Here is a 24,743-nt window from a genome sequence, read left to right on the forward strand (position 1 = left end):
AGCTATTCTTCAGTGATTTTTAAATGTATTTATATATATATTCCTATTTCTCATCTGATCATTCCTTAAATGCTTACTAGAGAATATTTAAGGAAATATTTTTAGTTTGCCTCAGATTCTACACAGCTAACTCAAAGAGTTACCTTTGAAATTAGTAATACTAAAAGTTATCCTTCCTAGTACCCCTCTCTAGCAGTTCTAGCAATCATGTCTACTTTTTTAAAATTTCATTTTATAAGATAATTTTTCTTGTATTTTGGTAGTTGAATGCATAAATGAACTATTGCTTTTGGTGGCAAGTGCCTAACACATCAATGGCATTTACCTGAGTTTTAGAGGCATACAGGTGAAAAGATAGTCTGAATTTTCTAAAGCGTTTGGTGGTAGTTTTTGTGTTATTGGATAAAACTTTGTGTGCTTGTATGTGTTTACGACACTATTATGTAAAATATATTTATATTTTAGGTCCAAAAGTTTGAAAGTAATTATTCACCTTTTGCCACAAACATGTTCTTTTGTTAATATTTAGTGTTTACTTATTGCCTACTACTTTCCATATTGTTTTTCCAGTTATGCTGAAGCAGATAATGGTCTATTAAAACAATTAAAATAAAGGTTCCAATTTAATGAATTCAAGGTATAGTTAGAAGAGAAGTATATGTATAAACATAATTGTGATATTGTGAAGGAATTATAAGTAATATGAACAATGTTGTAGGAATATGAGCTGAAACAGTTGACCTGTGCCTGAGGAAAGTAGGGATAGATACATAAAGGGCATGATATTTTTTTGAGTAGTCCTAAAGAATGGAAAATTGTATTATTTATTTCTGAGAAGAGACATTTTCCAGATGGGGAAAAGTACAGGGATGGATACTTCTGCTGAGTTTTATTGTCTGTAAGTTTTGCTCCAGTTTCCTTTCTACCACCTCTAGTTACTCTCAGAAATTAATCCATCTTTTATGTTTTGATTACACATTTTTTCTTTTTTCCACAGCTTTTTGCCCCCAGTAAAAACCCTTACATAATAGTTAGTTGATGAGCAAGTAAGTCATATCATGTATTAGTAAAAAGTGTTCTTCCAAAAATACTATTGCACAAACAATACAGTGTATTAATTATTGAACCATTTAATATGTTCTGCTAGAGACCCTAAAATACAGGGGCTCAAATGCTATTATTTTTCACTGTTAGGTAAGTGAACTCTACCTTTTCTGGTTATGTAGGTATCCAGGGTTCGTGGGACAGCTTTGTTGTTCTTGACATATGATTTCTGATTATTCAATGGTTATTTTCAACAACCACGAAGGAGCTGGGAATAGGAAAGAGGATATAAGGCAAGCCATTTTATATTTAAGGATATGATGTAAATATCACACATTATTTCTGACCCTATCTCTATAGCCAAAACCAGTTCATGAGGCCACAACTAGATGAAAGAAATACTGAGAAATCTTATCTTTAGCTGGATGAATTTATACCAGTCAAAACTGAAAGATTGAACAAGAATCTAATGTCTGATACATGGTACCAACTAGTAATCATCTTCCTTTTTATTATATAATTTGTTTTGAATATTTTAATATATTTATAGTTATTATTCATACACGTTTCCTATATTTGTTAATTATGACAGTCCAAAGGACACCTAAAACAAACTTTGAAATAATGATTCTGATCTTGAACTCAGGAAAAAGATCAATGGTTTTATCTATTATACCTATCAATGTTGAACTCCTAAGTAGGGCAGTATGCTTTACTTCTCTTTTCATTTTCACAGTAATCTTAAAAGTATATTTATTTCCATGTAGCAGAAACCTCAGGGCTCATCTAATGCGTGTACAGATATAAACAATTACAGTGACAAGAAAGGATTAGAAAGCATAATACACAGTTGAACTTCCAAACACCAGTAAATTAACCCTGAATTTTCCCTTTGGTGTGTGTAAAAAAATTCTTTAAAAAATTCTCCCAAAGAAATGCTTTTGAATGGCATTGAAACTTAACTAAACAGTATTAGGATGCGAAGAGAATAAGACAAAATGAAAATTTAGTACAGTGTGCTTCTCTAATAAACACAGTTCTTTGTTTTGTCTATGTGTACAGCTCTGTTTTTCAGGCACACAGTCCTCTATTATAAACTTTTATGGACAATTAGATTACCTTCTATCAGTGTGTCCATTAGTATATCACCCATTCAACCACGAGTCTAACCCATCTAAATACTACTGACAGTTTAAAACAATAAGACGAAAAGGTAGGGAAATGGAAATATAATAAGGAAAAATTTTATGTGTTAGAGACAAAAGTAAATGGATAAAGTAATCTTTAATAGAATTAAATTATTGATTTAAGGCTTTGTTACAATCTTTTTTTTTTTTTAAAGAGAGAGCGAATTTTTTAAGATTTATTTTTAGTTTTCTGTGGTCACAACATCTTTATTTTATTTTTATGTGGTGCTAAGGATCGAACCCAGCGCCCTGCGCATGCCAGGCGAGCGCGTTACCGCTTGAGCCACATCCCCAGCCCTACAATCTGTTTTACTTATTATGGTTAAATACACAAACGATCTCTTTTCCTTCTGTAGTATTACTGGTTTGAGGTGTTTTTTCATTCCCCCCTTTTGACTTTCATACCCATACCAATATTACTTTCTTGACATTTTAAATCTTCATGGTTTATCAGTACTAGTTTCTTATGTTTGTATAATGGTAAAGCAGCTTCCCGTTTGCTACTGTTTTTCTTAGAAAATCATCATTATTTTATTCCTGAACCCAGGATGAGTCTTAATGTTTTCATTAGGTCATAGGATTGATTTGAATGGAGAACATGGAATAGAAAAAGGGAATTTTACCATTCTGTCATGCTGGCTTTCTCTCCTTCCCAGAGCAGTCCCTTCCCTCAAATATATGAAAATGCTAGGCAAAATAGAGCAAAGGAAACCACTAAATTGTGTGACTGAACTTGAAAGAAGGCTTACTTACATGTACCAGAAACAAAAGGGAACTCAGAGCAGTAACTTTTGAACAAACATGGCAGCACGGGATATTTGAAGGGTCACGTCAGGACCTTTGGCCAACAGGCCAGAATTGGTATTGGAACTAAGAGTTTGGCTGCAGCTGAAATGAAGAATATTATTAACCCTGAAGTTTTGCCTCCTATGTAAGGGTCTAGGAAAACTCCTTACATATGCTTTCAAAGACATACATTTATTTATTTGTTTGTTTATTTATTTTTAATATGTGACAGCGGAATGCATTACAATTCTTATTACACATGTAGAGCATAATTTTTCATATCATAGATGAACTCTAGATAGGGCAGAGGGGTTTGAGGGGGGAAGGGAAGGGGCATGGGATTATTAATGATGGTGGAATGTGATGATCATTATTATTCAAGGACATTTTTATTGTAAGCATAAAATGGAAACCCAGTATGAAAATATCTTAAGAATTAGAATTATATGATATAAAGTATTATCTTTACTGGAAAATAAATGAGAGGGCCCTAAGGACCAACCAGATAACGTACGTGAATGAAAATTTCCAAGTATTAGACATTTCTTCAGGAAAAAATAATTTATGAATTGAAGCATATATGCAGCATCCATAGGAACCAGTGTTTTTAGGTTTGCACAGTTGTGACTGTGGGAAGTGGACTCAGTGTTTGTAGATTTTCTGATTCTTCAGAAGTTATTTCTATATATTACATGTAAGTTAGATAAGTTTGTTGAAGAACCAAAAGAAGAAATATAGAAGCAAAGAAACCTGGAGGAAAATGAGAATTTGTGTGGAAGATGGAGGCTTACAGTAGTTTCAATTAGAAAACAAAAGAGGAGATAGTATTAAGCATTTACTAATTCACAGATATCTTTTTAGAATCTGTCAGATACAGTGCTAGAAAGTAGGTGTTCATGTTACCATGTGTTAAGTGCCAGTTGCCTAAAGTTGTCTTGAGGAGGAAGTCTACAAAAAGCATGACTTCAGAAGTGAAGGATAAATAATAGAATAGTTACATTAGGGAAGAGGGTCAGGTGGTGATTAATAGGTAGGGATACCAACTTAAACCAAGACTGTGAGGTGAGAAAGAGCATGACAAGAGGGCCAAAGGAAGTCAGTGAGGCTGAAGTGCAAATAGAGAGAGTGGTTTTTGATAGTTGTAAAGGTAGGCAGAGATCAGATTTTAATAATTTTATCTCAAGAACCCCAAGGTAAGCCATTAAAACCTCAAAATCAGTTGTAGTGCTGGATTTGTCACAGGGTTTAGTAAGTATGGAATGGAACCCATGCATACACATTTTAAAAATTGGGGTGGTGGCCTGGGGATATGGCTCAAGCGGTAGTGTGCTTGCCTGGCATGCGCGGGGCACTGGGTTCGATCCTCAGCACCACATAAAAAATAAATAAAATAAAGATGATGTGTCCACCGAAAACTAAAAAAAAATAAATATTAAAAAATTCTCTCTCTTTAAAAAAAAATTGGGGTGGTGATTTTGATGTAGGTTAGAGTTTGAAGAAGATGTTAATTTTTTTAAGTCATTCAAGTTATTAAGAACATAGACTATAATACAATAACCTTGGTAATGTAGGGATAGAACATTAGCCTTTATGCTAAAAGAAACTGCAGAGATATACATTTTGAGCACTTTATCTTATCTCTTCCTGCTGTTGTCTACAAACTTTCAAGGAAAATCGGAAGGGCCAATAAAGGGAGCATGTCTAGTTGAGCCAGCTTCTATTGAACAGCTTTCTGAGCAGTACAACCCAAAACTTGTGCTTATGTTTCATTTGTCAGATATTGGCCATACTGATTGATCTTAACATTGGAATTTCTGTTATTAAGGAAAAGAAGACATGGTGAGTTAATCAAATAGCAGTGTCTGAGGCAGGTATTGAATACAATTTTTATTTAAATTCCTTTAGCATTTATTTTTATCATTTCAGGTTTTTTTTTTTTTTTTTTTTTTTTAACTATGTGCATTTCTAGGGATTGGGGATGTAGCTCAGTTGGTAGAGTGCTTGCCTCATATGCACAAGGCCCTGGGTTCAATCCCGAGCACAAAAAAAAAAAAAAAAAAAAAAAAAAAAAAAAAAAAAAAAAAAAAAAAAAAGAAAGAAAAAGAAAAGAAAAGAAGAAAGAAGGGAAAAATTACATGTATTTCTACCTTCCTAGTTTGGCCAATTTGTTGATTCATTATGTATTAGATATTTTAATTTTTTAATTATTTTTTATGCCAGTGAATGTTTACTTAACTTCCATATTCATTGACTTCTGTGGCTTTTAAATCTTCCATCTTTGTGCCCTTTACTACCTGCAAACACAGTTGTACAATATTGAAGGTTAATGGAGGAAGAAGCTTGTGATATTAAAAAAAAATTGTTTTTAAAATCTTGAGTTAATTTTAAATTTCACAAAGCTTACCAGAATAGTATCAACTTTATATGCCCTTTCCCAGATTCACTAATGTTTTAACTTTTTGCCACATTTTCTGTTATTCTATCTTTAAAATCACATATTATTTGCATCCATGTTAATGTGTATTTAATTTTTTGAACCATGTGATACATTGCAAAAGTCATGCCTCTTACATGTTAACACTTCAGTATATATTTTCTAAGAATAAAGGTACACTTTTCCATATGCCCTCTATAGTTAGTAAAATCTGGAAAATTTACATTGATACAGTACTGTAATATTTCGGTTTGGTCAATCCTAATCTTTTAGTTCCATGTTCAGTATAAGATCCTATACTGTATTTAACTTTCTTTTTTTTTTTTTTTTAATTTTATTTTTTTTTATTGATTATTTAAAGCATTACATAGTTCATGATATATCATCTTTCATACATTTGACTCAAATTGTGTTTTGAACTCCCATTTTCACCCCAAATACAGATTGCAGAATCACATCTGTTACATATTCACATTTTTACATAATGCCATATTAGTGACTGTTGTATTCTGCTACCTTTCCTATCCCCCTACTATCCCCCCTCCCCTCCCCTCCCCTCCCATCTTCCCTCTCTACCTCCCCTGAGATTGGCAGCCATTATGAAGTCAAACAACAATAAGTGTTGGCGGGGATGTGGGGAAAAGGGCACAATTGTACACTGCTGGTGGGGCTGCAAAATGGTGAGGCCAATTTGGAAAGCAGTATGGAGATTCCTGGGAAAGCTGGGAATGGATCCACCATTTGACCCAGCTATCGCCCTTCTCGGACTATTCCCTGAGGACCTTAAAAGAGCGCTCTATAGGGATACGGCTGCATCAATGATTATAGCGGCACAATTCACAATAGCTAGACTGTGGAACCAACCTAGATGCCCCTCAATAGATGAATGGATAAAAAAAATGTGGCATATATACACAATGGAGTATTATGCAGCACTAAGAAATGACAAAATCATAGAATTTGCAGGGAAATGGATGGCATTAGAACAGATTATGCTAAGTGAAGCTAGCCAAGCCCTAAAAAACAAATGCCAAATGTCTGCTTTGATATAATGAGAACAACTAAGAACAGAACAGGAAGGAAGAGCATGAGGAAAAGACTACAGTAAACAAAGACGAATGGGGGGAGAGAAACGGGGAGAGAAGGGAAACCACATGGAAATGGTAGGAGACCTTCAATGATACATAAAATTATAAGAGGTTATGAGGGGCAAGGGGGAAGGAAAAAGAGGGAGAGAATTGTATTTAACTTTCACGTCCTTAATTGCCTTTAATCTGCAGTATTCCTCTTTGTTTTTCATGAGATGAACATTTTGAAAAGTACAGGCTAGTTATTTTACAGAATATATTTCTCAATTTGGGTTTGTCTTGTGCACTTATGGTTAGATCCAGGTTATACATTCCTTATCCTGTGCAAGTAATGGTTTCTTTCTGAAGGATATCACATCTGAAGCTAATATAGCCTGTCTGCCCTCATTGGCATTGCCTGGTTTCTTCACTGTGATTTTAAATTTATTCAACATAGTTAATAAGTTGTTTGTTAAAAGACACTTTGCAGCTATATAAATATCTTACTCATCAAACTCTACCCCTAATTGTAGCCTCCAATGATGATTATTGCTTGAACCCAGTATTTTCTAGGGTTATTCAAATGATTGCTTTTCTGGCACAACCACCTTGTTCACAGTTACCAGTTGAGATTTAGAGCTGTCAGAACCCTCCCCGCTGACTGTGTCTTAGCATGGACTCAATGATTCCTGTTTTTATTCTGGGGTAATAATCCCTTACTGTCTTTATTTTGGTGCTCATATCAGATTTGTCCTATGAAAGCTTCTTCATATTGTCTTCTCACCCACCCCCCACTCCTGCCAATATCTAACATCCTCTCATTTTTTTTTTAAGTAATTTTTAACACAGCTAGGTTGTTTGGGCTCAATTATATACCTTCCCTGTCATAACCTTAGTGTAGGCCATTTCTCAGAGGAGTTAAATAGTGTCGAGTAGTATTTAGGATTCAAGATCTGGGTGCTAGGGATTGTAAATTTAAAACTTAAAAGATGTTCACATTGACTGAGAGTAACAAATCGAACACACTGACATAAATGCAAAAGGATATCTGCAAAGGGCTCTTTTTTTTTGGTACCACTATTTACAGTATCAAAGAATTGGAAGTGTGCATTTTTTTAGTTGAGGGGTAACTTGAAACTCCGGAGTGTATGCAAAATGGTCTATATGCAGTTGCATAAAGGAATGGTAAGGGCTTGGGATGTGGTTCAGTGGAGGAGTAATGAAGATTTCTAGGATATAATTCTCCAGATTAAAGGCAATTAAAGACATGAAAGTCAAATACAGTATAGGATCTTACACTGAACATGGAACTGAAAGATTAGGAAGATTGACCAAACTGAAATATGATCTTCTTTAAGATTTTTAAATATGTTAATTATAAAAGAGGGAGCACAAATATTCATTTGCTTATATTATAAAAGGGAAGATAAAAATTTTAAAGAATATTATAAATGGAGAGGATATAGTATAGAAGAAACAGGAATGGAAGTTAACTTCTCTGTAAGCTCTAAAGTTGGATCCAAGTAATAAAAAAGCAGTATTAAATGAATACAAGGCAGTCCTTAAAAATAAAAAAAGACAAATGACCCTAATTATACCAAATTGGTAGCTACACAGAAATAAATTATTTCATGGGGCTAGGGTTGAGGCTCAGTGGTAGAGTGCTCATCCAGTGCATGTGTGAGGCACTGGAGTCGATCTTCAGCACCACACACAAAAAAAAATAAATAAAAAATAAAAAAGATATAGTTATTGTGTCCACCTACAATTAAAAAAAAATTTCAAAAAAATTATTTCACCTGATTTGAAAGCAGTAATTTGTGGGAGTGAGTATTCCTGAGAACAAAAAGAATTGCAAAGAAAATTTAACTTTCAGTAATCAGATTGTAATGATTGTTGATACTAATAATGGTATTATTTTGGAAATATTATATGTATTCTAAGATAAAGCAAGCAATTAGTTGGCCAAAGATATTTGAAACCAAGAAACACAATCCAAGTGATGATATAAATATGAAACCAAAGAAATTAGGTAAAAAAAAATCTGCAAATTTGAATTTCAGTTGGAAAAGTATAAATTAATGTATTTTCTCTAAAAATACACATATCCTAGTCCATTCCATTAAAAGTAATCTTAAAAACAACAACCAGTCCAGAAGTAATAGATTTACCTAGTATTGAGGTTCCTATTATTTTCCCATTTAAATAGAAGGAGAGCTTTTTGATGAAATTTCTGAGTTACAGCCTGAGGCAAGAAATATGCAAGGTGAGCCTGGGACATCTTGTCATGCCCAAAAGCAAGTAAGCTATCAAAGATTACTGAAGTCTTGTCAAAAGGACTCTGGAGCTAATCAAGGATTTCCTATTGGCTAAAAGTGGGACAGTATGGAAATCAAGAAGGATGCTAAAGTGTATTAAAATTTATGAAATAAGTTCAAATCCATGAGGTTTTAATGAAACTTTAAAAATTATTGATGTGCTTTGAAGAATGCTAGTGGTTTTTACTCTTTTGAAAATTGGTAAATAAGAAAAAGAAATGAAAATGCCTTTCATTTATGAACTGTGCCTCAAGGATAACTAATATGAAGAGAGAAAGTTTCTTTGTATTGCCCCTAAAGAAGAAATTATATTGGATAAATGAAGAATGATAAAATGCCACCATTTTGCTCCCTCTAATTAAATAATGGACAAAACCACACAATCACTAATGATTGCTAAACTTGTTAGGTATAAACTAATTGAAGAAATCTAAACGGAGAATTAGGCTAGGGTGAAATCTTTCATGAAAGGCCTTATAGGTGTCTGACTTTTGTTAGAGAAAGACTGGAGACTTAAAATTATGCTATGATTAGATTAAATTTGGAGCATTTGTAGTGCTAGGCTGAAAGAGTTATTAGGGAAAGGCTATTCATATATTTTAGCTTATACTTTTATGTCTGAATATAGAGATTTTTTCCCGTTTTCCCCTGCACACACACATATTTTTAATTTTTTGAATGTATAAACAAGGTATATAAAATTTGCACAATTTCAAAACTGAAAAATATTTGGCAATCCGTATATTGCCTCTACTCTTTCAGCCATTTTTAAATTAGTCGCTGGTTTATGCTGCTATTCTTGCTTTTTTCAAAATAATAAGCAAGTGTATATAAATATTTCCATCTTTCTTGTATAGAGGAAGCATACCATATTGTTTTGTATCTTGCGTTTTTAAAAAATTATATTCTAGAAATCACTCTGTAGCAGTAAATAAGATATTCTATATCCTGCATATTCCTTTTTTAATTGACACATTAGATCTGTACATATTTATGAAGTACCATGTGATATGTATGTGTGTGTGTATGTATGTGTATGTATATATATATATGTATGTATGTATGTATAATGTTCGAGTCAGGTTAAGCATGTTTATCTCCTTAAATATTTATCATTTCTGTTTTGGGAAAACATTCCAAATATTTTCTTTTAGCTTAGATTTTTGAAATAAATGACATTGTCTTTGGGAAAACATTCCAAAACTTCTACTTTGGTTTTTTGAAATAAATGACATTGTCATCATCTGTAGTTTGTACTGTAGTTTATACCTGTGCAATAGAACACCAGAACTTATTTCTCGAAAGTATAATTTAGTACCCATTGGTACTCCTCCCGCAGCATCTTTGCTTTTTTTTTTTCTTTTTTTTTGGTACCGGGAATCAAACTTTTACCACCGAAGAACATCATTCTCTGTCCTTTTTGTTTGTTTGTTTGAGACAGAGTCTCAGTAAGTTGCAGAGGCTGGCCTTGAACTTGTGATTCTTTCTCCCTCATCTTCTTGAGTTGCTAGGGTTACAGGTAGGCATCACTGTGCTCAGCCACCTATTCTTCATTCTTACTAGAGAACAATGAAACAAAATAAATACTTCTAATTCCAAAGGTAAACACATTCTAATAGTAAACCTAGGGTCATACTGTTGGTTTTATTTCCAAACAGAATTACTCCCTAAATATGTGAAAGGAAAAATTCCTATATTCACTTAAGAATTTTGATTTGTTAACAAGCAGGGTTGTGTGTGGGGGTGTGTGAACACTTGTGAATGGAACCCAGGGCCCTGCAAATGCTAATTAGCACTCTATCATTGAGCTATACTCCCTGAATCCCTAAGGAGCAGTTTTGACTAGCAGTGCATCTGGAAGATTTATTTTAAAATGTAGGCCTATAATAGAGCCCTCCCCCAGATTTATTCACTCATTATCTACTTTATTTTTGTGTGTTACTTGGGATGAAACCCACAGGTGCTCTACCATTGAGCTATATCCCCAACCTTTTTTGTTTTTCAAGTCAGGATCTCACCAAGTAGCCTAGGTGGGCCTTGGATTTGTGATCCTCCTGCCTCAGCCTCTCAGTAGCTGTGATTACAGGCTTGTGCCATGGTGCTTGGGTTCATCCATCTACTTTTAGAGTATTTGTTGAGCACCCAGCTGTACAAGGTTCTATGTTAAGTACTCTGGAAAAAATATAGTGAAAAAAGTTATAAGCTATTAAAATGAGGACTCTTGCTTAACTCTTCTCACTTGAAGACTAAGTTTAATAACACTTCATTCTGAATGCTTGTTGATTACTGTACCAGTCTAGTTATGTCTGGATCAGTTGTCTTAAACATAGCACAAAAAGATATTTTGTCAGTTTACATGAATGTCTCAAGGTTAGATCTTTAATGGTAAGGACTTTGTCTCATTTTACTCTACTTAGTGTCTTATTGAGTCAGTGAAAATTTTTCTTAGCTAGTGTGTTAAATGGAGAAATAAAATCATTGCTAAAATTTTTTCTAAGGGAATTTAAGAAAACTGTTTGGATTTGTTTGTGGTACTGGGATTGAAGCAAGGAGTCCCTATCACTGAGCTAAATCCCCATTTTTATTTTTTATTTTGAGGCAGGGTCTCACTAAGTGAGATTGGCCTTGGATTTGCCATCCTCCTGCCTCAGCCTCTTGAGTAGCTGAGGTTACAGGTGTACACTACTGCACTTAAATTTTTTAAGGATTAGAGTAACTTTATTTTGTAGTCTGTTTTCTTAGGCCAGTTCTGCCATCTGGTGGCACTATTGAAAATTATAGAAGGTAGTAAAACTTTTGTTGTATATACCTGCACAAGCAGTTACTTATGGGTTTTTTGAAGCTAGATGAAATTCTGTCAAAAGCTGAGTCTACCATATTTACAGAGATTTAATACCCAAGTTTCCAACCATTCATATGTAAATACCACATGCAAAAACGGCCTTGAAAATAAAAACAATTTTACTCAACTGTTTAGTTCAGGTGATTTCTCTCCTACTTCAGATCAATAATTAAAAATGGGAAGAAAGATAGTTTCTCAATCGGATGATAATTGCTTTCTCATGGTTGTGTGTGGATGTTAGGAAATGTTATGAGAATTTGTTATTACCTCAGATTTATTTTTGTAGAACCATGAGAAATTTAAATGATTTTCTTAGAAGTATTATTAATATTTTAATGTAAATTACATTTTATAGTAGCTTAATTATAGTAAATTGCCATCTCCTGGAATGATAGAATGAAGAAATAGTCTTGAAAACAAATGAGAGCTACAAATAAATTTTTTTCACCTGATATAAAGATTTTCAACATATTAAATCTTTCGTTCATACAATTTTTTTTTTTTGTAATTGCTAAAGCTGGCCTCTTAAACGTGTATGTACCATACCTCAAATTTATTTTCTTTCCAAGTGTCTGACCTTGGAGCCTATAATTGGGGTTTTGTTTATTAACTTCAAGGGAGAATATCTTATTGCATATGTTTTAAAATCTGTCAGATATGTTACTATAAATTAAATAACATTGATTCTCTTTTCTATTTGGGTATAGACAGTTGATATATTGAAATAATGGTTAATGATCTGGAACTTCCTTCTGACTATTAAATTCCTAATGAATATTGTTTGAAATATGTGTGTTTTCTAATTGTAGCCAGTCGGATGATGATTCTGGTTCAGCTTCAGGCTCTGGATCAGGTTCGAGTTCTGGAAGCAGCAGTGATGGAAGCAGTAGCCAGTCAGGTAGCAGTGACTCTGACTCTGCATCTGAATCAGGCAGTCAGTCAGAGTCTGAGTCAGACACATCACGAGAAAACAAAGTTCAAGCAAAACCACCGAAAGTTGATGGAACTGAGGTAATAAATAAAATATCCAATGAAAATTAAATTTTTGGCATTACTTTGGGAAAATTTATAGGGTTACAAAACAATTTTAAAACAAAGTTTACTTTTAGTAATTCTACAAGTTGTGGCTATATATCAGTGTGAACTATTAGCTTAAGTGAAACAGTCTAACTATAAAATGGCACATATAACATAAATGTATATGCAGATAAAGCCTTTTCTACCTCTTTCTGAGGCAAAAGTTGAATTTCATAAACAGTAGTTTCATGGGTAAAAATTAAAGACTTCATGCGGTCTACTTGTTAAGCTTACAGTGATATCTCCTTTTAAGACTTTAAAAGGAGATACTTTATTATTAATAGGAGGAAGATTTAATATTTGCTTCTTAAAAGATAATTGGTAGAATAGGATAGGGTTTTTTTCTGCTTGAAACAAAGTACTACAGCATAAACTAAAACCTGACCATACTTCCTGATAGTATATGCTATGTTACTTAGCGTATCGGTCTTTAATGAGATTAGATGCTTGGGCCGAGAGTATAAATCAACCTACAACTGCTTTCATAGAGAAAAATCTTGCTTTAAAAGAAGAAAGGTCAGCTGAGCTTATTGTGTTTACAGTGACATAGTTGATTTGTATTCTGACTCAGCTCTTCATCTTTACTCACACTGATAAAATAGGTAACTATACTGAATAGCACCAGTATAGCATACTTTCAATTTGTTTTTGAAAATAATGCTCTTAAAAGAGGAGGATGATTATTGTCATCTATGAAACTTGACACTCCATTAATTTTCTTATATATAATGAAGTCTGGCATTTTATTTTAATTATTTTGCAGTGATACTGTATTTGTAACATGAAAGAGGAAAATAGTCAATTTATTATTTGGGCAGAGAAAATGTTAGAATTGACAGTAAATTGTTTTTCTGTTTTTGCCACATATCATCTTTTTCCTGGTACATGTTTCTGTTACAGTTCTGGAAATCTAGCCCCAGTATTCTTGCTGTTCAGAGATCTGCAATGCTTAAGAAGCAGCAGCAGCAGCAGCAACAGCAACAGCAACATCCAGCTTCATCTAATAGTGGATCAGAAGAGGTGAATTTTCATAATGAGTTATTATTTTAAAAGTAGATCATATGTTTGACCATTTAATATTAATGAAATTATTAAAAGCAATTTCTTTGAAAGGATAAATAGAAAATACCTGCATTTAAATATACTTGTAAAAAAAATCTTGAAATATAGACATAATGTTATCCAGTATTTCCACTTTAGAGATTAATTCAGAATAATGTGAAATTTGTGTGCATTTGCTCATCATAGCAAAACTAGAAATTTGGGCTGGGGTTATAGCTCAGTGGTAGTAGAGCACTTGCCTAGCATGTATAAGGCACTGGGTTCAATTCTCAGCGCTGCGTGTATATATATATATATATATATATATATATATAACTAGAAATAAACGTAAATGTGAAATTTGAAGGACAGAATTAAATAAGACATATACATCTGTACACACCAGTGGATGAATATTATAGTAGTAAATTTGTATAGAATGTTAACATGTTTTTTTAAAAGTGTTTTTATTTCTAACTAAAACAGTTGTACATATTTATGGGGATAGGGTTTGATATTTTATTGCATGTATACAATGTGTAAGATCAAATGAAGGTGCTTGGGATACCTATCACTTCAGATATCATAATTTGTTTGCATTGAAAATACACTGTCCTCTCTACAATTTTGAAATATTCAGTTAATTATTGTCAGTTAATAGTTATCTTACCGTGCTATGTAACATTAGAGTGTTTCCTCCTGTTCAGTTGCCTCCACTACTGTACCCATTAATGAGCCTGTCTCCATCCCTCCTTCCCCCACACCTTTCCCAGGCTCTAGAAACTATTATTCTTTTAGTTTCCACTTATGAGTGAGAATTTATGATATTTGTCTTTTTGTGCTTCATTTATTTCAGTAAACATGTCCTTCAGTTCCATCCATCTTGTTGCAAATGATAAAGTTGTTTTTTGTAGCTGAATAATATTCCCTTAGTGTATATAAACCAACATAGATTGGTTTCATATTGTGGCTAGTGAAAAACTAAATTATTGTCATAATAGTTTTTAAAGACTAGACTGCAGTTATAAATAATGTAGATTCTGTGAGTATAAGTATACATAAATGTGTGTTTGGATAGAAACATTCAGATAGAACTGTGTCAAAAATTATCTACTGTTGAAGAATAATGTTATTTCAAAATTTGGAATACCAAATTCCTTGTTGTGGCTATACTACACAGCAATAATGATCACCTGAGATGGTAGATTTTAAGGTTTTATACAAAGTGCTGACATTATGATATTTATTTGATTTTGTTATCTCAATTGCCAATAAAATGTTATTAATTACTTTAAGCCAGCTAATGTAAATATAAGAACATAGAACAAAAAGAAAAGAACTTAAGCATACTCTTATTAGCAAAGTGAATATTATATAGTATAGGTGGCTTGGTTAAATTTTAAACATTTATGAGTGACTTTTTAAAAATTTTTCTTTGCAGGATTCCTCTAGCAGTGAAGATTCTGATGATTCATCAAGTGAGGTCAAGAGGAAAAAGCATAAAGAGTATGTCATTTTGTTCAGCTGACTACTTTTGCATCAGGAAAATACTAATAACTTTGTATTTCTTTATGAAAGTTGTTGCCAAAAATAGACTTTTAGAACTTCTTTGTTCATGGCATTTATGATTTAAACCATTAACCCATAACATTTATCTTTCTTAGATTTTTGTGCCACTTCTTTATCTCTTATAATTCTCACCCCTAAATATTTGTAAATTTTAAAGATCTACTTAGCCTTAATATCAAAAAATCTTAATAACTTGGGAAATTTAGGAGTATAGGGATCATAGGGTAATTGATGATTGTTAATTTATGTTAATAATTATCCTTACTATTTATCTGCACATGAAATTTACTTCACTGACATGAAAGAAAACAATTAGAAACTTACTGTATTTGCGTAAAAATCATGACTCAATAAGTACCTCAGATTCTGAGTTTATATACATTTGAAATGATTTTTTTTTTTCTCATTCTTTAGAAGCATTGTTCTGTTGTTTGATCTCTAAATGTTCTATTGGTCTTTAATATTTGGAATATTCACTTTGTTATATCTGTGTTTGGATATGTTGTTTTTCCCACAGGATTCATATATCTTTAATGTAAGAATTCATATTTTTTATTACTTTTTGAAAATTCATTCATTGTATCTTTGAATGTTTTCTTTTTGTTTTTAACTCTGAGCTACTCCAAATCTGTGGTCTTCTACTTTTCAGGTTGTTTTTCCTTTTCTTGCAGGGCTAGCAGTCTAACCCAAGGTTTTATACATGCTAGTTAAGCACTTTACCACTGAGCTAGCCCTGTATTCTAGTTTCTAAAGCAAAATAAGTGCAATTTCAAATATTTTGTCTCTTCAACTATTTAAATCTTTCACTGAGTTTTTAAACCTAAAATGAATATAAGTATATATATAAATATATTTATTTATTTATTTTTATGTGGTGCTGAGGATCAAACCCAGGGTCTCACGCATGTAAAGCAAGTGCTCTACCACTGAGCTACAAACCCAGCCCTAAGTATACATTTTTTAAAATGAATGGTTTTGATAAATTTACTTCAATATAGATTATAATTTACAAAAAATATAATAGATTTTTTCATATGGCTTGCATATTGCTACATTCAGTGTCCAAACCTTAAAAAGATCTCAAGATAACAATTTGCTTTTGTTATTTACTTTCATAATCAGATTTTATCTGTGTTTGTTTTTATAATCTTTAGCATACTCCTGATTAATGCAAGAGACACAGCAATGGAGCAAAAGCTATAGCCAATGCAAGATATAATATAGGTTGATTATACCTATTTGAAGTGCTTGAGTCCAAAAGTTTCACATTTTTGTTTTTTCACACTTTGGGATATTTACAGACTTTACCAGTTGACCATCCTTAACCTTAAAATTAAAAGTCTGAAATATTTCCAAATCTGAAACGTCCCAAATATGATGATGGTAAAAAATTTCAGATTTTTTATTTGAATTAGGGATATTCAACCTGTACATGTAAGAATTTAATATACGTGTGTTTTATTTCAACTGTATCTAATAGTACAACACTGACATGTGCATCCAATATTTTATTCTCTTCATGTGAATTGGAAAGAAATAGATTAAATGACTAAAAATAGTAATAAAGATAATTGTTGAATATTGATTGAGATGATACTATTGGTAATTTTTTTATTTTTTAAACACTTTTTTCTAAATAAGCTTTTCTTAATGAAAATATACCATTAGTAAATTCAGTTTATTAAGACATTTTACAAATCACAGTCTGCAGGAAATTAAAACGAAAGAAATTGGGTTTGTTTTTTGAGAGGGCAAATGGCATAATTTTACAAGATTTTCAAAACTAAACCTGTGGCTCTTTTAAGTTAGCATAGTACATTTTCATCTATAATGAGAATCAGATACCATTTTTATGTACAGTTCATTTGAGGTATCTAAATAATAAAAATCTGAAGAGAGAAATCTATGAAGAATATTTTCCAGTGTTATTTTACATACATTTAATATTTCCTAGCATAGGTAAAAGGAATAATATTTTTTATGTTAACTGGAAGAGTATGCGCTCGTCTTTGTATTTTATCATACATATCTTAGTTATGTATGTTTAAGTAAAAATATTTTATAAATTTTATATACAGTGAAGATTGGCAGATGTCTGGGTCAGGATCTCCATCTCAGTCTGGTTCAGATTCAGAATCTGAAGAGAGAGATAAAAGCAGTTGTGATGAAACAGAATCGGATTATGAACCCCAAAACAAAGTCAAAAACAGAAAACCTCAGAATCGGTAAGTGCATTATGTTATTGGTTTAAAAAATTATTAGTTACAGAAGGTATTCATCCTTTTTCTATAGTTCCTCAAAACTTGCTTTAAAATGTCTTTTTTTTTTTTTTTTAAACCTGCTCTTCCTCAGCTCTAAGTCAAAAAATGGAAAAAAGATTATTGGACAGAAAAAGAGGCAGATTGATTCATCTGATGATGATGATGATGATGAAGATTATGATAATGATAAAAGAAGTTCTCGTCGCCAAGCAACTGTCAATGTTAGCTATAAGGAAGATGAAGAAATGAAAACAGATTCTGATGATCTACTGGAAGTGTGTGGAGAAGATGTTCCTCAACCTGAGGAAGAAGAATTTGAAACAATAGAAAAGTTTATGGATTGTCGGATTGGGAGAAAAGGAGGTATTTTTCAAAAAAGCATTTTATTGTTTGTTATTTAAAGTATTTCTTAATTTTTTTAAAATTTGAAAGCCAAGATGGTGGATTTTTCTTTTGTTTTAATTATTTGCTATAAAACTATTTTTAGATCTTTTCAGAAACTATTCACTTGACCTCATGTCATATATTTGGAAAATTTCAAACTTATGCATTTAAATTTTTCTCTTATATAATCAGTTGCTATTTATGTATTTTCAGTTATGCAAAGTGTTTGGAGTTTGAAATATTTTTCATACATTTTAAATAGTAGGTTATTTTTAGTTACCTAGAGATGTAGTTTTAAAACATAACATTAAGATAATTAAAAATCATCTGAATGTGGTGGTGCATGCCTGTAATCCAGTGACTTGGGAGGCTGAAGCAGGAGGATTGCAAATTTGAGATCAGCCTGGGGAAGTTATCTCAAAATTAAAAACAAACTAACAAGAAAAACAGCCTCCTAATTGTTAATATTGTAAATTGGCATGTAATCTTGGATGCTCCACTGTGTTTTGGCCTTGTTTATTTTTTGAATTTTAAAAGTGAGGGTATTGGGGCTGGGGATGTTGCTCAAGAGGTAGCGCGCTCACCTGGCATGCGTGCGGCCCGGGTTGGATCCTGAGCACCACATACAAACAAAGATGTTGTGTCCGCCAAAAACTAAAATAAATAAATAAATAAATTCTCTCTCTTAAAAAAAAAAGTGAGGGTATTAAATTTAAATAATCTTTATTTCTAAAATTCTGAATTGCTTTTAGGTGTAATATAACTTGACATAAATTTCTGTACTGATTATTCGCTTATATAATAGATTAGTTTTGTACTAATATTCTTAGAAATTTAGAATCAAAAGGAAATAATCCTAATCCTATAACAGTTATGTTGAAGGGCTTGTACTTTTGTTTTTAGCTACTGGTGCTACTACTACCATCTATGCAGTTGAAGCAGATGGTGACCCAAATGCAGGATTTGAAAAAAATAAGGAACCAGGAGAAATCCAGTATTTAATTAAATGGAAAGGATGGTCGCATATCCACAACACCTGGGAGACAGAAGAAACCCTTAAGCAACAGAATGTTAGAGGAATGAAAAAATTGGATAATTATAAGAAAAAAGATCAAGAAACAAAAAGATGGTAAGCATGCTGTGTAAACCGCCCCCCACCCCACACACATATTTGTAATTCAAAGATTATCACTAAGCTTTTTTAGTAATAAAAAATATATATTCAAGAACTAAAATAACTACCTGATCTATAGTATGCCATTTCAAGATAAAGCTCTTAGGGTAGCCATATCCAAATTTTTCCTTGATAACAAGTGTGTGTGTATCTAATCTATTTCTCTCTCTCTTATATATATATGTGTGTGTGTGTGTAAAAACATAATTCATTAAAAATTACAAATTTATAAAGTTAAAAATTAATGATGCTCCATTTGTTTCAATTTCTTCATTGTACAAGCTTGGCTTATGTGATGAAGTGGTAAAATGGGAGCTTGTGTGCTTAACTGATATGTGTTTGTGATAAGTGTTTACTAGGATAAGTGATTTAGAGGAGATTTTGAAGTCTATTCTTGGATTAAAATTTTTCAGGTTGAAAAATGCTTCACCAGAAGATGTGGAATATTATAATTGCCAACAAGAGCTTACAGATGATCTACATAAGCAGTATCAAATAGTGGAACGTATAATTGGTTAGTAATAAATGATTCTGATAAAACTTTTATTATGTATACTTGAAAAATTTTAAAATGTCGTAAGTTTGATGTTTACATGTCAAATATAGTATTAATTGTATATTTGAAAAATGATAGTATTAATAAAGCAGATGACTAATTTTTACTTGTGTAGCCTTTGCTGAGAATTTGTTTCTAAAAGTTAAATGTCAAAAGATAAAATAAATACTAATTTATCTCACAGCTCATTCCAATCAAAAGTCAGCAGCTGGTTATCCTGATTATTATTGCAAATGGCAGGGGCTTCCATACTCAGAGTGCAGCTGGGAAGATGGAGCTCTCATTTCTAAAAAGTTTCAAGCGTGCATTGACGAGTATTTTAGTAGGAACCAATCAAAAACTACTCCCTTTAAAGATTGCAAAGTGAGTATTATTTGACATTTTTAATCAATGAAGATATTTTTATGCATCACAAATTCTACAGGTCTAAGTAGACTTGTATTTTGATTTCAGACATACCTAAGGAGACTACTTTTTGGTTAATAGGTCTTATAGGAAGTAAGGGTCTTCCAATTGCTATATGGTCTTAGATGTGGCATTGACTTTTTTTTTTAATTTCATGTTTACACATATATTTTAGTTGTTGGTGGACCTTTACTCAATCAATCAATTAATTAATTAATTAATATGTGGTGCTCAGAATCGAGCCCAGTGCCGCCCATTGAGCCACAACTCCAGCCCTGTAGCGTTGACTTTTATCTTTATTGAGTGACATTATGTCAGAAAGATGAAATATTGATGGTGGTGATGGTGATCATTGAGGGGAATAAACTGAGGAAACAAAATAGGGAAATCTTCCTTGAGACTAGAGGGGTTTAAAAATAGCAGGAAAGGAAAAGAGGGACACACTCATAAGAAAATATCCTGGACTATCTGGCGTAATACTTTTGAAATCTTCATAGTTGGTATGAAGTTATTGGCAATAGTTTTTGGGTTTGTTATGATTTTTTTTTTTTTTAAAGAGAGAGAGAGAGAGAGAGAGAGAGAGAGAGAGAATTTTTATTTTTTAGTTTTTGACAGACACAGCATCTTTGTTTGTATGTGGTGCTGAGGATTAAACCCGGGCTGCACGCATGCCAGGCGAGCGCGCTACCGCTTGAGCCACATCCCTAGCCCTGTTATGGTATTTTTAAAATCAGAAATGTAATAGAATGCTAAGCAAATATTATGGTTTATTTTTAGATGAAGGATGGAGGAATGGTTATGAATGAATCTAACATAGTCTTTGCTTGTGAATACTTGAGTCCCATGTATTTTTGCAGGAGTTGATTTTTCTCATGTGTTTATTCAAGAAGAGGGCAGAATATTTCACTGTGTTTTTGTTAGAATCCTAGAAAATAGTCTTGACTAAATCTTCAGATACATTTTGAGTAGTGACTCTCTGAAATTGATGACTTTAGATGGAATTTTATAGTTAGTGGTGAAAGCTGAAATTTTCATCTTTTAGTATAATTTCTCATATTTAGTAATTCTGTAAATATTTATTTCCACTACAGGTATTAAAACAGAGACCAAGGTTTGTAGCCTTGAAGAAGCAACCATCCTATATTGGAGGACATGAGGGTTTGGAATTGAGAGATTATCAACTGAATGGTTTAAATTGGCTTGCTCACTCATGGTGCAAGTAAGTATATTTTAAAATCATTTTGAGATTAAAAATTTTATAAAAAGTTAGAGAAGATTTCCATTATTATAAAGGATAAAGCCCTTTGGGATTTTATATTCATTCCCTGTTTTTTATAAATAGTTTTTATTACATACTAGAAAGAAGGGACTTATATAGTATAACTTAATTGTTGGAATTTTTCAGTGTGTTTTTATTCAATTTAAATATCATGTACAGTCTCATCCCACACTATTTCTAGAATATTTCTCTTTTCTATAGTTATTTACAGTAATAATTTAGTCCACGTTTTCCATATCTTATAGTTTCTACTCTTGAGAATATACATAACTCCTAGTTGCATTTTAGCTAGGGTTTTTCACCTGTGTTCTTCCTAGATACTTTTTATAATTATTTAATATCTCTGGACTTTATTTCTAATAGATCATACGTATGTTCATATAAATGTGTCCACATGATATGAAAAGACTTCTGTATGTATTGAATCTTTATTACATACTTATTTTAAAATTTTTTGTTTTTTAACTTTGTAGAGGAAATAGTTGCATACTTGCTGATGAAATGGGCCTTGGAAAAACAATACAGACGATCTCATTTTTGAACTATTTGTTTCATGAACATCAGTTATATGGACCTTTTCTGTTAGTAGTACCACTTTCTACTCTCACATCCTGGCAAAGGGAGATTCAGACATGGGCTTCTCAAATGAATGCTGTGGTTTATTTAGGTGATATTAACAGCAGAAACATGGTAAGTTGTTTCTCCACAGATTTAAAATATAAAATCTGGAAATACTGTCTTTGACCATGAGTATTTTATCTGTTTTGTTTCTGTAGTTCATTCCTTTTGTTTTGTTCATTTGTTTGGTACTGGAGATTGAATCTAGAGGCCCTTTACCACTGTGCTTCATCCCCTGCCCTTTTTATATTGAAACAGGGTCTCAGTGAATTGCTGAGGCTAGCCTCAAACTTGGAATCCTCTTGCCTCGTCCTCTCAAGTAGGTAGGATTACAGGCATGTGCCTCCATGTCTGGTTTGTAGCCTTAATTCTAGCGTAGAATTTGCCACAAAGATAAAATAAAAATAATAAAATATCATAATTAGATACAATAAAAATTGGATATAATCAATCAAATAAGGTTTAGATATCATATGTATTTTTTCCAACTCTTATAGAAAATTTCAGATATACAAAGCTGTCAATACAGTGTCACTTCACAATTTTAATTCATTGCCAGTTTTGTTTCTTCTATACCTCTACATATTATTGTCCTCCCATTGTGAAGAAAACTCCAGATATTCATCCATAAATGTTAATATTAAGTGAATTTCTTAGGTTTTATTAAATGAGATCTTTCTTCAGTGAAGGTGTGTATTAAAAAGATGTTTGTTTCTTTTTAATGTTTGTATTTCATAATGAGATTAATACAGCATGCAGGACATTAAAAATAATTTTTGTTGTATAAACATTCACAGGTTTTTGTATGTGTATGTATTATGAGTGCCTTTTGTTTTAGATATTCAAGGAAAAGAATAATTTGCTTAATTTTCTCTTAATTATCTTTAAAATTTCTTAATAGATACGAACACATGAGTGGATGCATCCCCAGACCAAACGGTTAAAATTTAATATACTTTTAACAACTTATGAAATTTTATTGAAGGATAAGGTATGTATTATCTCTTTTGTTGTTGTTGTTGTTGTTTGTTTGTATATGTCAGTTTTGCCTTTATTGTATGTTTGTAGACAGTATGAAAGGATAACTTAAATCATGACACAAGCCAACAAACTACAGCTTGTGGGCCTTGAGCTAAGAATGATTTTTAACCTTTTAAAAGGGTTACAGTTAAATGATTATATAGAAAGAATATGTGATAGAGACCACATTTTGATCTGCAAATCCTAAAGTATTTATGATTTTACTCTTTACAGAAAATGCTTGCCAACTCTTCACTTAAACCAGTTTGTAGTGTCTGTTGATTTTGTAAGCATTTTAGAGAGGAGAATGATGCTTAACACGATGAAACTACCACTTTATGAAGCACTGTATTAACTGCTTTACAGCTACTGTGTCAATAAATTCTCTCTTCTACATTCTATTTGTTGTTTCTACTTTATTGAATAGAAATATCGAGTCTCCTAGAATTTAATGAAATTGTCTTAAGATCACACAGTTATTAAGCAGCAGAATCAGGCCTGTTAGAGATCTAAATTTATATATTAGATAGAGATCTATATAGTACATGAAAGTCAAGTAGTAAATAATACCTGCAGTTGGAATAAGACACTGTTCCAAATTGACATTAATGGAGACCTTCATTGGACTTAGGATTTGTTTAGTGCTCAACCACCGAGCCACATCCCTAGCCCTTTTATTTATTTATTTTTTTAAGATAGGGAGGGTCTCTCTAGGTTGTTTAGGGCCTGTGTATGTTGCTGAGGCTGACTTTGAATTTGCGATCATCCTGTCTCGGCTTCCCGAGCCACTATGATTACAGGTGTGCACCACCACCAAGATTTAAAATCTTGTAAAGTTCTAAATGGTATTATTAGTTTTTCCTTTCTTATCATTATATAAGCTAGTATAAATTTCAACCTGATATTTGCTCTGTTTTCTAATGGTTAAATTAATCATAGAAAAAACATTTAGTATTATGTGTTACTTGATTTAAAGACTCCAATAAATCTTGAAATAAAAATTATTTTTCTATTTGGAAATTAGACAAAATTTATTTTTAATTTAGTTTGTTTTAACCTGAATTCACATCAAAGAGGAATACTAAATTTAAATTCCATTTTTTCTCAATATTAACTGTGCTCTTTTGTTTCTTTTAAGGCATTCCTTGGTGGTTTGAATTGGGCATTCATAGGTGTTGATGAAGCACATAGATTAAAAAATGATGACTCCCTTCTTTATAAAACTTTAATAGATTTTAAATCGAATCACCGTCTGCTTATTACTGGAACTCCTCTACAAAACTCCCTCAAAGAGCTGTGGTCATTACTACATTTCATTATGCCAGAAAAGTAAGACTAATTTGGGACATACAATTTTAGTCATGATTTTGTATGCTAATGTTGGATGGAAAAAAATTAATGCAGGTAATAAAAATCAGTTAGTGGTTTTATTGCTCTAAAACATTATTTCACAGATTATTGAGAAGAATAAAAGGAGATGGGGTGAGATACTATTTGGGGTTTGTGGCATTTTAATTTTTAAATTTTTGTACATAGCCATGTATAATAAATTACAACAATTGATTTACCCATGCTCAAAATATACCTTGCTTGAAAATCAAAATAGTACTATTCTTCATACTAAGTTGTAGTAGTAAACAGAACAACAAGCTGCTGATAATCCCATTATACAAAAAAGGAA

The 24,743-nt window shown here is 32.1% G+C and overlaps 1 protein-coding gene across 2 annotated transcripts in view; it reads left to right on the forward strand.

Moving 5' to 3' along the window:
• The window catches only part of CHD1 (chromodomain helicase DNA binding protein 1), a 74,678-nt gene that overhangs the window by 11,149 nt on the left and 38,786 nt on the right, over window positions 1-24,743 (forward strand). For both annotated transcript variants that reach the window (XM_081287049.1, XM_081287050.1), the window contains exons 3-14: window positions 12,488-12,689; window positions 13,656-13,775; window positions 15,238-15,302; window positions 17,444-17,590; window positions 17,718-17,989; window positions 18,914-19,139; window positions 19,598-19,698; window positions 19,925-20,103; window positions 21,237-21,364; window positions 21,898-22,114; window positions 22,944-23,033; window positions 24,201-24,391. In XM_081287049.1, coding sequence (XP_081143175.1) covers window positions 12,488-12,689; window positions 13,656-13,775; window positions 15,238-15,302; window positions 17,444-17,590; window positions 17,718-17,989; window positions 18,914-19,139; window positions 19,598-19,698; window positions 19,925-20,103; window positions 21,237-21,364; window positions 21,898-22,114; window positions 22,944-23,033; window positions 24,201-24,391 — 1,938 coding nt within the window. The remainder of the gene's footprint in view (window positions 1-12,487; window positions 12,690-13,655; window positions 13,776-15,237; window positions 15,303-17,443; window positions 17,591-17,717; window positions 17,990-18,913; window positions 19,140-19,597; window positions 19,699-19,924; window positions 20,104-21,236; window positions 21,365-21,897; window positions 22,115-22,943; window positions 23,034-24,200; window positions 24,392-24,743) is intronic.

The sequence above is a fragment of the Spermophilus citellus genome (assembly GCF_964194105.1).
Source record: "Spermophilus citellus genome assembly, chromosome: 1".
Taxonomy (NCBI): Eukaryota; Metazoa; Chordata; class Mammalia; order Rodentia; family Sciuridae; genus Spermophilus; species Spermophilus citellus.